Here is a 13,728-nt window from a genome sequence, read left to right as displayed (position 1 = left end):
ATAAGCTATACTTTATATTGCTTTTGTGCAGGCCTACACCAACCTGGTGTATAAATGTCTTACATTCACTCTATAATAAACTATATTGGCTTGAGACTCAGGTAAACAAAGTTAGAAGGAAGTACTTGACAGTGGGTTGTGACAGAGAGGAAACAAATAACTACCTGGCAATAGTAGGAGGGTCTACTCACACCCCATTAGAAGTGAAATGCCCTACACCAGGGCTAGTAGGCCTGCAGCTGTCAATGTTGAAGACCAACACCACACACTCGTCACAGCTGTTTGGTCAACTGCACAGCACAGTGGAATTAAACATGTCTGTAAATCCTTAGCAATTAAGTATAAATAGACAGACCACTGCACACATAGTACAGTAACAAACGGATTATACCTTGTTTAATGAAATTTTGAGATTTGTATAGGCCTAAGTCAAGCAAATGAATTCACTTTAAATGTGTGAACCATAGTCTGAGAGTTAGAATTTGTTTCTAGAATTTGTTTAATCCTACTTTAAAAGTAACCTTGAATGTTTTACAGTTAATAATACTGGGTTTACTTTATAAAGTTAAAAACCCTCATGCCAATAAATAAAGCTAGTTACTACACAATTTAGACTATTCAGTCCCTTGTATTTATGTGTGAGAAACTACTCGATTAATTTCTACTTTTGTTTATATCCGACTCTGGAATCTTTTATCAATAGATGGCATGTGTGATTGCTTCTTATAACCGAGATAAGGCAATTGGGAGTGTGCAGAACAGGGCAGGCAGCAGTGTGCTGAGTTTATTGAAAGAGTTCCTCTCTCCGACGCCCCCTCGCTCTCCCCCCTCCCCTCGATTTGAAGGGCTGCCTGGGTGGTCTCCCCCTCTCTCCACTTTGGTGAGCTGTTGCTTAGCAGCTAATAATAGGAGATGTTTGCAAAGTAATTTGCCTCTTCCTTGGCCAATGAGAACCAGAGCACTTTTCCATCAAACCACCCTTTTCAGGATTTGCAGAGGGGCTAACTTCTCCAAATGTTACTGCTACGGGATCAGAGGCAGACTTAGAGATCTGATCGAGACTTTCCTACTTCGAAACGTTGTTTTATAAGCTATTAGGACGGATGAAGACTGAAGGATCTATAGGGATTTGGGCACATAATGTTGGGATGGAGTTGCAAGACTTTGGCTCAAGGAAAGACTAGAATATATTATCCAAACTTTTACCCGGTGGATGCGCTAGTATTCTATTTTGGATTATTGCCGCTTTTGCTGAACTCGCACTGTTTCTCTCTTGCTTTGCTCTGTGCTTCGTTTTCTTGTTTGGACTATGGCCTCGGATCCCAGAGTCCCAGGGGCCGGTGTTTTTGGAGATTTACCCCCAAGTTATATGCGTTCTCCGCCGCCAGTAAACTCAGATGTTCTCCGGAGACCCAGTTACTGCCACGCTGCTTTCGCATTAAAACAGATTTCTAAGGTGATGAAATGCTTTCGATGGAATATGCTTACTGTTTCATTCATCGTCTCTGTGAATGAGTGTTATGTTCTGGTACTTTTGCGGAAACGTTGATGTTACTACTACTACTCGAATGGAGGAATATCAATTGAGGGAGTTTTATGTCAAAATGTCATTCAATGTGATATGCCGCGGTGAGGGATTACACTCTAGTGATATTTCGGTGTTACATTGTAACATTTACGAATCACTGGCACGCACTGATTTTAAACTTCCAGCCCCGATCCCACTATGAATGAGAATAACTTTCTCCATTCATTTGTAGAAGCAACAGAAGTCCCACTAGTTATTTCTGAGTGTGTGGGATCTGTTAAACGCTATTTGTAAGAAGTTAGACTCAGGGTCCCCGTTTTAGGCTAGTTTGTTTGAAAATGCAGTGGGTTTTACAGAGGAATTCACTGATTAAGTTTTATCTGACAAAGCCTCACTGGACTGCATGAACGCTTGGAAATGTGTCAAAACTCCTAAGTGAAACCAAAACATCTGTCCAGTGTCTCTACTAGACTAGTGACATTGTTTGTAAAGTTTGAATGGGTATAGTAGAAGGTCTTCAGACAGTGTTTGAATTTTAAGTTATAGGAGTAGGGATTTTTGGTATAGGAACTGCTTATTGTCAAATCCTTGCATAGCCTGGAAGAAGGTATGTAGCCTATAAAGGAAATTATGGTATAGTCTACATCACTCCTGACTCAAATATGTGCAATCTTGTAATCTTTCAACTTCCATTTAAAACTAGGAGTTGCATTAGTGGCCAACAGCATTAGGTTTAATATGTTTTACCAGGAGGTTGTTAGGGGCAGCTGGCTGAGCATGAAAAAAATGTGTTGTCAAATAGATAGCCCCTAGTAGATGCTTATTTAATCCTAGTTGTTAATAGTGTATAATTCATGTGTACTAGGCTACACCAGAACAGCATAGATTACTTGATATCCCATTTGACAACTATGCTGTTTGTTTTTGTTAAATCCAAACCATGTAACCATAATTGTGAAGTCATGGGTTTTGATTCCATAGCAAACCCCCATGCCTCTAGTGATGAGTGGCACCCTGACCTCGCTTATGCCAACTGTGAGGGCCAATTCCATTCCAAAGACTGGCCATTGCTTTACCCTTTTTAATGTTGGGCCCTCAATGACCTACTATCAATTAGGGTTCTGGCTGGTTAAATTCTGATATTCACATGGTCTCTAGATCTGACATTAGCTAGGTGATGTATTTCACATAGATATGATTTGCTTACAGGACAACTGACATGAAGATATCACGTAGCTGACTAATACAGTAGATACTGTAATGTTGAACATGCCCTTAAGTATGCCACACTATCACAATGAAAGTCATACTCAAGTTGGCTATCTTATTAGCATAGCATTCTCTGCCCTTGTAGTTGAGTCTTAGTAATACTAGAAAGACCACTGTATTGACAGTTTTTTAAATCTTACAGTTAGATACAATGTAGTCTTCCATTAGTGAATACTTGTACTTGTCTATGCCATAGCCATACATTTCATGTGTTGCTATGTGTTGTTGTTAATGTGTAATAACAATGTAATAACACTTCTCTCCCTCCATGTTCCTCCTGTCTCTTTAGGGGAAGGCTGTGGGTCAGAAAGCCCCGTTGTGGGTTCGGGCGCGGTTCCAGGCTCTTCTATTTTCTTTGGGCTGTCACATCCAGCGACATTGTGGAAAAGTCCTTTTCATTGGACTGCTTGTGTTCGGTGCCTTGTCTGTGGGTTTGCGGGTCGCTGCCATTGAGACGGACATTGAGCAACTATGGGTGGAAGGTGAGTCCAGCGTTTCAGTTTCGGTGTATGGTTTGGGGGGTTGTCTGGGATGGAGCAACTATGGGTGGAAGGTGAGTCCGGCGTTTCAGTTTGAGGATATGGTTTGGGGGGTTGTCTGGGAAGGGGAGAAGGGTCTTTTTTTTCCCAAATGAATTTGTTGTAGACATTTTGCCATCTAAACTGCTGGAGGGGGCACAGGAAACTGTATGGGTGCTGTCTGACTGATTTGTCGATCAGCAGTTGAGATGGCTGTTTTTTTTTTTTTTAGACAATGCTCTAAAGTTGTTATTCATGATTGGGTGATAAATAAAAATAATGTTTTGTTTTTTCTTAGTAATTTATTTATTTATTGAATGTGGTGATATTTTGTAAGCTCTGCACTTTTGTGTGTGTTGTTTGCTGATGCCAAAGTTGCTTCGCATTGGGAATGGAGAATGGTTAAAGAAATTCCAACTTTATTGAACAAGGAGTTCTCATCAGCCTTGTGTTGTTTGCCATGGTGGTTCCATGTTCCATTTTTTATTTGACGTCCTTTCTGTGCGCAGGCTGGGTTATCTGTGCGTATTCGGGCAGCTTTATTTGGTTTTCACACTGCCAAATTCCTTTTAAGCCCCCTAGGCTTTTGCCGCACTCCTGATCCCAAGAGCAGATGGGCTGTGTGAATCGTTAGCCATCTTTGAGGCGCTGACCCTCCCCCTAGCTCCCTGTGTGGTCCTTAACTATTCTTGGATTCCATTCAACAATAAAGGCACCCCCTTTCCTACAAAAATATGTTAATACAACTGAAGTTTACCCACCTGTTTTGCACATTCTATAAAGAGTCACAGCAGTTGAAGTATAAACACTCCCTAAAGGTTGTATCTTTCAGTATCTGGGTATTTTATTCCTTCCCAAAACTTTGGCTGGGAAGGGGGCTACTCAGTTGTTGTCAATGAAATGCCTGTGGTCTGACACACTGTGTTTGAGTTTTTGTCAGATTGGTGAAGCCAAAGATGTTCAGATTTACTTGTCAGATTGTAGTTGAGTTGTCTGAGTCTGACTCACAAACAAGATATGAAATTATCGCAGTGTAATTTGTCATGATCATAGTGTTTTGGTAATGTACTGGTGTGTATTTCATACACATTAAATAAGCTAACCGTTGGTCTTCTGAAAGGAGGTTGTTAGATGTAGCCATAGGGTTTGTTATGCCTAATCATGGAATCATTCCAAGAGTGAAATGCCCAAATGCTGAAAAGGAACGCTGTTCCTTTAAGAGGCAGTACCCATGTTTCTAAAGTTTCTGCCTGTGTTGTTTCCCCCAATAGCCCATTGACAAAGCTGCTCAGAGTTGAATGAAGAGTAAGTGGTTTGGTAACAAGGAGAGGTTAGTTCTTCTCACACACATACACACACACACACACACACAGACTCTTTCACAAAAGGGAGGAAATATTTCCTAATAGGACAGAGAAGTTCATTGCTCTCTAAGAAAAGATGAGTGTCCAGAGAACAGTATTTTTTGTTAGTAGTAGTCATAGCAGTATCTTTTTATTTTGAAGACATGCATGTTAACAACTATTTTATTCAACAGCTTACAGTTGGGACTCAAACTTTCAAAATAGCAAGTGTAGAAGGCTTAATATTTTCTCAATACAGAACGTACGTCTATAGGGTCTTCTTGTCAACACATGCAGAGGTGTATTCTGACCACATATGAGAGATGAGGGTGTTGATACTAGGCTTCATGGACTCACACTTGGCCAGCTGTGAGTGCCTGAGAGCATATGCTCCCCGTCATATATCCTCAGGCCATATTTGTCCCCAACTCAACCCCCACCCAAATGTGATGTTTGCCACCGAGCTAGTGTAGACGTCCTGCTGCTTGTGAAGTCAGACCACCAGGCTCTTGTGAATTGTTTCCTCCCACCTACCTTAGCCTACCCTACCTGGCCTACCTCATTCTACCCAACCCTAACCTATCCCAGGATAATGTGCTAACACTTGGGCCATAGGACAGTAGAAAATAGTGTTTTGGAGATAATATATTTTCTGACCCTAATAATGCAAACCATGCTGTACACTGTCACTACAGCCTTAGCTGGGACTAGTTTGTCTGTTCTGAATGTTGATAGACTATTGGTGGTAGATAAACCAGTAGTTGATTCTAGTCAGAAACATATGGGAGAAGGTTGCTTCAATCTGAGGAAAGGTGTGGTAGTTAAGGTGTTCATATGGGGTTGTGACAGATACAAGCCTAAACGGCTCTGTCTCTAGGTGGACAGACTACTTCCACTGCAGACTAATAAAACACACTCAATTCAGCTAAGGAACCTTTTTTTGTTAGTCATATGTTGTTTTCTTTTGGACATTTTTTGCTACTGCAGATGCAATGAAGAGCAAGCAACAACACAGGAAAGGGGCCTAGCAGTCATAGGTGGGACCTGGGGAGAATGTGACCTAGCGTGTATTGTCTGGAGGAAGAAAAGGGGGATAATAAAGTGAAGTGTAGGGAGATGAGGTTGGGGGTGGGGAGCATTAGGGGTGAAGGTTTTAGGGGTATACACTTTCCCATTCCCTAAAAACAACAGTATGGCTTCTCTCTCAGGACACATTTCTCTCACCAGTTCAAGCAGGACTTAGAAGAAAAAGTATATTCGCTGGGTAGGGAGTAGTTTTTTCTGGAAGTAATATAAGTTTAGCTATAGTGTGTTATTACTATGGCAACAGTAGATTACCCAAATGGTTGGATATTTTGTAGTGGGTAAAATATACCACCAAAGAGCAGCAAACATTTTGGAATAGAGCATTTAGAGTGGAAAATAAATGTTTACATGTAATGTACAAGTATGTACTTGTAGCCCACATTAACTAAACCCATCCTTCTTGACACAGTTTTGGTGATCTTGACAGACATGTACACACAGACAAGCTGTGCAAATATTGCAAAGTGACTTGGGATATGTGTTTTAGAAAGAGACTGTGTAGAAGTGGGGAAAGTAACATATACAGAGAGCATGAATGACCTACTCCACATGGCGAACAGTAGGTACCTTCCAGAGCCCTAGCAGCACGAGGGGAACATGTGGACGTTTCAGTGTTTGGAACAGTTATCTAAACAAAAATGCAAGGTAAATGCTATAATTCATCAGAAAATACACAGTCTTCCAGTTCAGGGCCTGCTACAAGAGAAAGCTCTATGAGGCATTATTGGAGGTGAATGGCAAGCCACAGTGCCCCAGCTAAATAAATAAACTCCAACTGCTGAGCCTCAGACCTCACCAGTAGAGAGAATAAACAAGGCCAGAGTCAACCTGGGTCAGTTGAAAATGTTTATTTCAACCCCCCCAACCCTCTCCCTCCCTTCATTCGTTCCCCCCACACCTCCCACCACTCTGCAGTCCTCCTGCTCTCCTCAAGGAACAGACACATGAGCTGAATACAAAACCTCACCAGCTCCCTCCATTATTGAAGTCGCCATTAACCATCCACTGTGGACAGAATTATAATATACAGTGCTTCTAAGTGTATATCCTTTTTGGATATTTACAGTATTAAAGCAGTGACTCATAGCTGTGTATCTTTTCAAGTTATGTAGTGTTTATTTGTACTTGGCTTTTTTACATTTATAATTGTACATTACATTTCAGCACTATATGTAACTGTAGACCTGTTTAGCGTCCTGTATTTGATGTTGCTTGAAAGTCATTGCAGACACTGGTGTCCATTTTTGGGAGTGCTGAAGGCCTATCTCTGTTACAGACCTCCTGGAAGCCGTCTCACACATCTCCTGTATAATCTCTATTTCATTCACTTGGACAGATTCTTATATCCTGCCAAAAGAGATTGTTCTCCTTGGTCAACTTTAAATAAAGTGACACCAGTCACCTTTTTGGGTAGAGTTAGCCCATTTTCTTCTCCTTTTGCCCCCTCTGGAAAAAGAAGAATGAAGAAAAACATTTTCTTTGTACTTGGTGTGTGTGTGGGGGGTGGGGGGGGACTTGGTGGAGGGGGGGAGAAATGGTCATTGGGCTCAATAAATGTATTTCTAGGCTGAATGAGACCAGCAATTTGGGACATTTTTGCCTTTCACCATGGGATGAATGTATGTTTCAACCACACATTAAGCTGCATTAGCAGCCAGTGGAGTGCCTAATGCATTAGCAGCCAGTGGAGTGCCTAATGCATTAGCAGCCAGTGGAGTGCCTAATGCACTAGCAGCCAGTGGAGTGCCTAATGCATTAGCAGCCAGTGGAGTGCCTAATGCATTAGCAGCCAGTGGAGTGCCTAATGCATTAGCAGCCAGTGGAGTGCCTAATGCATTAGCAGCCAGTGGAGTGCCTAATGCATTAGCAGCCAGTGGAGTGCCTAATGCATTAGCAGCCAGTGGAGTGCCTAATGCATTAGCAGCCAGTGTAGTGCCTAATGCATTAGCAGCCAGTGGAGTGCCTAATGCATTAGCAGCCAGTGGAGTGCCTAATGCATTAGCAGCCAGTGGAGTGCCTAATGCATTAGCAGCCAGTGGAGTGCCTAATGCATTAGCAGCCAGTGGAGTGCCTAATGTGACTATTTTTCGCAGCAGCCAACACTAGGGATGATTAGCATAATTAGTACAGGCAAGGCTATACATATGGAAATGGGAAGTGCCTAAATGCCAACACCAGTGGAAATGTATGTCAATGCTGACAGAAGTATCAAGATCTGAATAGATTGTAACTGAAGCTGATTCTTTTTGCCTTTTACTTTCAATGGTATTTTTACAGTTCTTCCTCTCAATCATTTCTCATCCTCTCACTTTTTTTTTTTTTACCTCAAAGTGTCCTCTTCTTTTACCACCCTGTCCAATTCAACCCCCCCCCCCCCCCCCCCCCTACACACACATACACACACACACACACAGAGACAGTATTTCTATAGGTAAGGTAGAAAGCCAAACCCCCCACGCCCGCATTGTTTTATTTGCTGGGAAAAAGTCTTGGTCCATTTGCTTTTGTTGTGAAAGTTCCCTCTTTATTTTTTCCTGTTTGTTGGGAAACTTCTGAAAGAAATTCAGGATGGTAGTGACAAAAGCCTGCATTCAATCTCTGCTGCCCTGGCTGGGTTCGCTCTGAATTAGGAGCCTCTCTATCTGCTAAGTAACACATTGGACTGAGATGGGGAGGTGCTGCTGAACTTGTTAAAGGATGGCTATAGATAATGGCAGTAGAACTAAAGCTTGATTTCAATAAAGACGTGTTTCGCTCTCTGCCAGCCAGGGCCAAATATATCCCTCTTGTTTTATAGTGCATACTTTTTTTTTTTTTTTTATGGATAACAAAGAGCGGGGAATGGGCAAGATGACGGACTGACAGTTCCTAAACAGAACCAGTCCAGGGAAGTCTAGTTTCTATGTGAGTGTATCTAAGTGAGGGATGAGTGGCAAGGCTATGTGTGCATTTGAGTTCGTACATTTGTGATTTTGTATACTAGAAGGTCTAATCTGTGCTACAGTACAACACCGTATATTCTTTGTTTTATTTCTTTGGCGGATGAAGCAGGTAAAGCATGTCTCTTCCAGCATGTCTCTTCCTTGTGGGACTTCCTCCAAAGCAGCATGGGTCCTTTCAGTGGCCTCCTAATCCAGCTAATCTGGCCCACAACACTTTGAAGGTGGTCTCCGCTAATGGAGACTGGAATTGGACCTAGAGCTAGCATGTGAATGGTGTTGTTGCGGGCTCAATCCTAATTGTTAACTCGGTTAATAATTGGGTTTTTGTGATGGCGCCTAAAAGTCTCTGAGCCAAGCTGGAGAAGTAGCTAGGCTTCTTGTGTGGGACTTCTTCCACATTTGATTGGATACATTGTGCTGCCTGTGACCAACACTTTTTGAGTTTGATGGCAACTGTTTACAATCACTAAACCTGTGCAGAAGTATAAGCAGACAACATAACATACAGACAGACATGGAGAGGATATACATTGATACAGTACAGTATGGTACGGGTGTCTCCTGTGAGGTCTGTGGGGCTAGGCTGGGTGGGGCTGGACATGAGGGAGATTGGAGCTGACAGGGTCCATCAGTGGTCTGACACCAAGGAGCAGGGGGCTTCATCTCCTTGGTTAATTACATGCCACTTTCCATACTGCCCACTGATAGGGGAGCACACACACACACCAGCCTGATAGGCCTGCCTGGCCCTAGGTCCGGACTCTGGGTGGGAGGCCTTCTCCCTGAAACCTGCTACCATTGTCTGTCTGTCTCTGGCCAGCCCCAGCCCCAACCCCCAGCCCCAACTCCAGCCCCAGCCCCAGCCCCAACTCCAGCCCCAGCCCCAACTCCAGCCCCAACTCCAGCCCCAACTCCAGCCCCAACTCCAGCCCCAGCCCCCAGCCTTCTTCTGGGAAGAAGTGAGAACCCCATCTGGATGGAGATTAGCTTTAGCTTTAGCATAGGAATGGCTATGGTAGGCAGTCCTCGCTCCACAATGTCTATTATATAAACACGTTTGATTGATGGATAGTATCCCTGCATATGCTTGGAAGATGAGATGGACCATAATTGGGGATTAATTGGTCTGTAAAGGGGGTGTCACCTCCGGGGGTTGAAGTGAAAAATGGAACAGAGGGAGAACAAATGGAGGTGCTTTGCTTGGAGCGCAGCATCTTGACTGGAGTGGCTTTGTGAAGAAGTATGAATTCCCTGTTCTCTTCTACCATGTTATGTTGAAATGATTTACTGTTATCTTATTTCCCCATCCAATATGGGATTGTTGAAGGACACTGATAACTACATGTCTTAGGGCTTGACAACTGTCTCTTAATTAAAAGTTATTTTGGCCTAATGCTAACCCTTCACATGGGTTTTTGCAGGTTTTCAAAGGCCCCCAAATCCAGACCCTTCTCTATAACTTTTCTGACTGCTTTGTGAGAAGTATCTGGGCGCCTGTCTCTTTAACGGCTGCTGGTTGCAGTCTGAGTGGATCAGAGCAGAGAGCGGAGCAGAGCTAGTGCAGCCTCCATCTGGTGAGTGGTTGAGCTCTCTCTCACAGAGCAGAGCAGTGACTGAGTGTCGGTGCCGGGGCCCCAACCGGGGTTCTAGCTGGGTGGTCCAGATGGGCGGAACGAGACACAAATAGCTATAATTTACTTCAGGAGCCCTATAATTACAGGCCCAAAGATTGAAACTCAGTTCCTGTAGATGCCCCAATGCATTAAATATGAGCACAATGTCTCAAGTGAAACAAGATTCTTAAGCGTGGTTTGATTTTAATCAGAGTTCGAAAACAAGTTAACACGTACTAGTGTGTATGTAACCTGGGTGTTTCAGGTTGTTGTTCATTGGATAGGACAGTTTGTTCATGAGTGGCACAAAGGCTGACTTCAAAAGTAATGGCTTCACAAACATAAAGCACTTTGCTTTTGATTATTTGGTGCATAGGCACATTCTGCATTATCACAAATTACATTATCTTACCTTCTTTTATGAATTCACAAGTAGGCTATGAAGGCTAGAAGAAAGCCATGAAAGATTGTGATGTGTTTCCAAGCCAGTTATAACTTGATCTTACACTTTGAGAGCCGGGGAGAGGATAGTTCGTTTTTTCTTCTCCCTCAATTAGAGGAGCTGGCTCAGGATTGGGGGAGGTGGTGTGAGGAGAGGGAGAGGGAAGAGCGAGGGAAAGAGTGGAAGAGAGTGAGGGGAGAGAAGCAGAGCGAGAGAGAGGGAGAGGGGGAGAGAAGCGGAGAGGCGAGGTGGCCACAGCGAGAGCCAGCCTCTGCGGGATTGTCATGTAGTGGAACACGGAGGGACAGACGGGCCCACTCTGATGCAGAGCGGTGTGTTTCATGTGCCCTTGGCATGGCCACAGATACCCTGCTCACTCTTTTCAGGGCAGCCTCTGGTAATTAGGGGGCTGGACTCCAGAGTTTCCTCTCAGGGCTTTGATGCTTTCATCCCAGCTCTGCATACCACATCAACAGCATTTCTGCCTCGTTGTTCTCTCCCATCCAACCCTGCCACCACCTTTTGTTCTTTCTCTCTCCTAGTTTCTCCCTCTCCTTGTCTGATGGGTTAGTTCAGGTATGGTTGAAGTTTGCTGTAAAGAATGGATGGCATATCGTGCCTTCGTAACTTTACTGAAACCGTCTGTCGAGTCTATGAGGCTGTGTTTCTGGCTGTTGTCAGTTTCTTACACATTCAAGCCCCAGGTGAAACAGACTGTGAAACTGGGGATGGTGGTGCTGCCATTCTGTGTCGTGCCGTGTTAGTGATGGGGTTTGGGTTTTGGGCACAGTGAGGAGGATTTCCCTAACAGGACACATCTGTTTCACAGAGGGAGCCAATGAGAAGCTTTGACTCATTTCTCTTGGCTAGACGTTTTGTGTCTGAAGTGCCTTCAAAACCAACATTGGCAAGGGCGTTGGCCGATCTGTGTTCGTGTGTATGTGCTGCGTGCACTACACTCACACCACACTCACGCCACACTTACGCCACACTCATTTCAATGCAGGGATCCAACTCTGAACTTGTTTGTGTGTGTCTGCAATGCTTGTTGCACTAGTGTGATAATAATATGAGCTGTGCATAGTCATATTCAGCAGATTTCTCCCCGTCCCTCTCTCTCCATCTCTCCACCCCTCTCTCTCTCTCTCTGCTGTGGTCTCTGTATCCCTTGGACCCATGCCAAGGACTCTGGTTTGAACTACACAGCTATTTAGAATCTACGTCTCGGGGAGTCGGGAGGAGGGGTGGACAGAAATGTGAAAATTAGAAACAGCCTAATTTGTGACTTTCTTCCACTACCCTGGTTGCTATTAAATTAAACTGTGAATCTTTAAATATTTTGATTTATCCCCAAAGTCCCCAGATCTGTACAATCTGTGGACCTTTCTGTTCTTCACTCTGTCTGTTGATTGACGTTTCAACTTGCGTCATGCTTCCTCTGCAGTGGTAATGAGGGTCAGTTGTCTTGCCACATCGCAGCGCAATGAACATAAATAACCCGATAGCTCTTATATATACGTGGGAGATGAGATTAGTCTTTAACCCAATCCCCCCTCTCCATCTCTCTTCTTCTCTTTCCATCTCTCTTCTTCTCTCTCCATCTCTCTTCTTCTCTCTCCATCTCTCTTCATCTCTCTTCTTCTCTCTTCTTCTCTCTTCTAGCCGGTAGCCGAGTGAGTCGGGAGCTGCACTACACCAAGGAGAAGCAGGGAGAGGAGTCTGTGTTCACGTCGCAGATGCTCATACAAACCCCCAAACAGGAAGGGACCAACATTCTGACCCAGGATGCTTTGCTGCTTCACCTGGAGGCAGCACTCTCAGCCAGCAAGGTCCAGGTGTCTCTGTTTGGAAAGTAAGTAGACCCATGGGATCACTGGGGATTACGTTACAGCTAAAGAAAAGAGGTTGTCTGGGGTCACATATATCTAACGTTCTGTATGTCTTCTCTCCTCAGATCATGGGATCTCAATAAAATCTGCTACAAATCTGGTGTCCCTATCATAGAAAATGTCATGATTGAAAGGGTAAGTTGATATTTTTTGAAAGGAAATATCCCTGCCTGTCATTTTGTGTCCATTACTATTACCATGTATGTTTTTGGTTGTGTATTATTATGTACTCTTGATAGTTTGCATAATAACTGATGAATGTATCCATGGTTTGCAGATGATTGACAAGCTGTTCCCCTGTATGATTGTTACCCCACTGGACTGTTTCTGGGAAGGTGCAAAGCTCCAGGGGGGGTCAGCATACTTACCGTAAGTTTCATAATAGTTGTTCTTCAAATGATGCAAATTATTTTCTTCCATAATGCTTGGAAATACAGAATGTGTTTTAGTGTTTACACGAGTCAGCTATCTTGAATCCCAGTATTAGAGTTACGTTAGGGCTCATGCCCAGCTAGCTTGGCCCCTTTCACCTTATTCATACATTGGGTTTGGCAGGGGCCAGGGAATGTGACTTGGCTACAAAATCTCAATTGACCTCCTGGTTCTCCCACACTCTTCATAACAAGAGGCTTTAGTTTGGATCCAATACAGTGGCGGCAGTAATAACCTACGGTGGTGGCGGTAATAACCTAACATCAAGCTTTGACTAAAGAGCTGGTTAGACCTGTTGTTAGGAAGAGGCCTACTTCAGTCGTCACCTATGCTTCTCCTGTCGTCGTAGCTGTGAGGGGGCTAACCCCCTCACATACGCACGCGCACACACACACACACACAGTCCCCCAGCCGATCAGGGGAAGGCCCTCATGGAAAGGGGACAGGGAGAGGGAGGAGATGGCTGCTACTGGGTGGGTTGGTAAAGGGGGGCAGGGGAGCCTTTGGGTCAGACAATGGTAAGCATTCTTTCAGTTTACGAGTGAGTGTCCATCAGTGAGGGGGCCCTGGAGGGGGGCTCAGCTTTGTCAGCAACGAGTAACACTGTGCATTCTCATGGTAATCGCCTGGGCTCCGAGCTGTAAGTTGTCCAACAAATAAAAAGTG

At 44.0% G+C, this 13,728-nt stretch overlaps 1 protein-coding gene across 1 annotated transcript in view; it reads left to right on the top strand.

Moving 5' to 3' along the window:
* Positions 1–941: 941 nt before the first annotated feature.
* LOC311146815 (protein patched homolog 1) overlaps positions 942–13,728 on the top strand; it is a 28,471-nt gene continuing 15,684 nt past the window's right edge. Inside the window, exons 1-5 of the mRNA XM_084183414.1 lie at positions 942–1,456; positions 3,087–3,279; positions 12,404–12,593; positions 12,696–12,765; positions 12,908–12,999. Of these exons, the coding sequence (XP_084039540.1) occupies positions 1,310–1,456; positions 3,087–3,279; positions 12,404–12,593; positions 12,696–12,765; positions 12,908–12,999 (692 nt within the window). The 5' untranslated portion in view covers positions 942–1,309. The remainder of the gene's footprint in view (positions 1,457–3,086; positions 3,280–12,403; positions 12,594–12,695; positions 12,766–12,907; positions 13,000–13,728) is intronic.

The sequence above is a fragment of the Coregonus lavaretus genome, assembly GCF_964263955.1.
Source record: "Coregonus lavaretus genome assembly, chromosome: 19".
NCBI classification, from domain to species: domain Eukaryota; kingdom Metazoa; phylum Chordata; class Actinopteri; order Salmoniformes; family Salmonidae; genus Coregonus; species Coregonus lavaretus.
The sequence above is the reverse complement of the archived record's forward strand: the minus strand, read 5'-3'. Positions and strand labels throughout refer to the sequence as shown.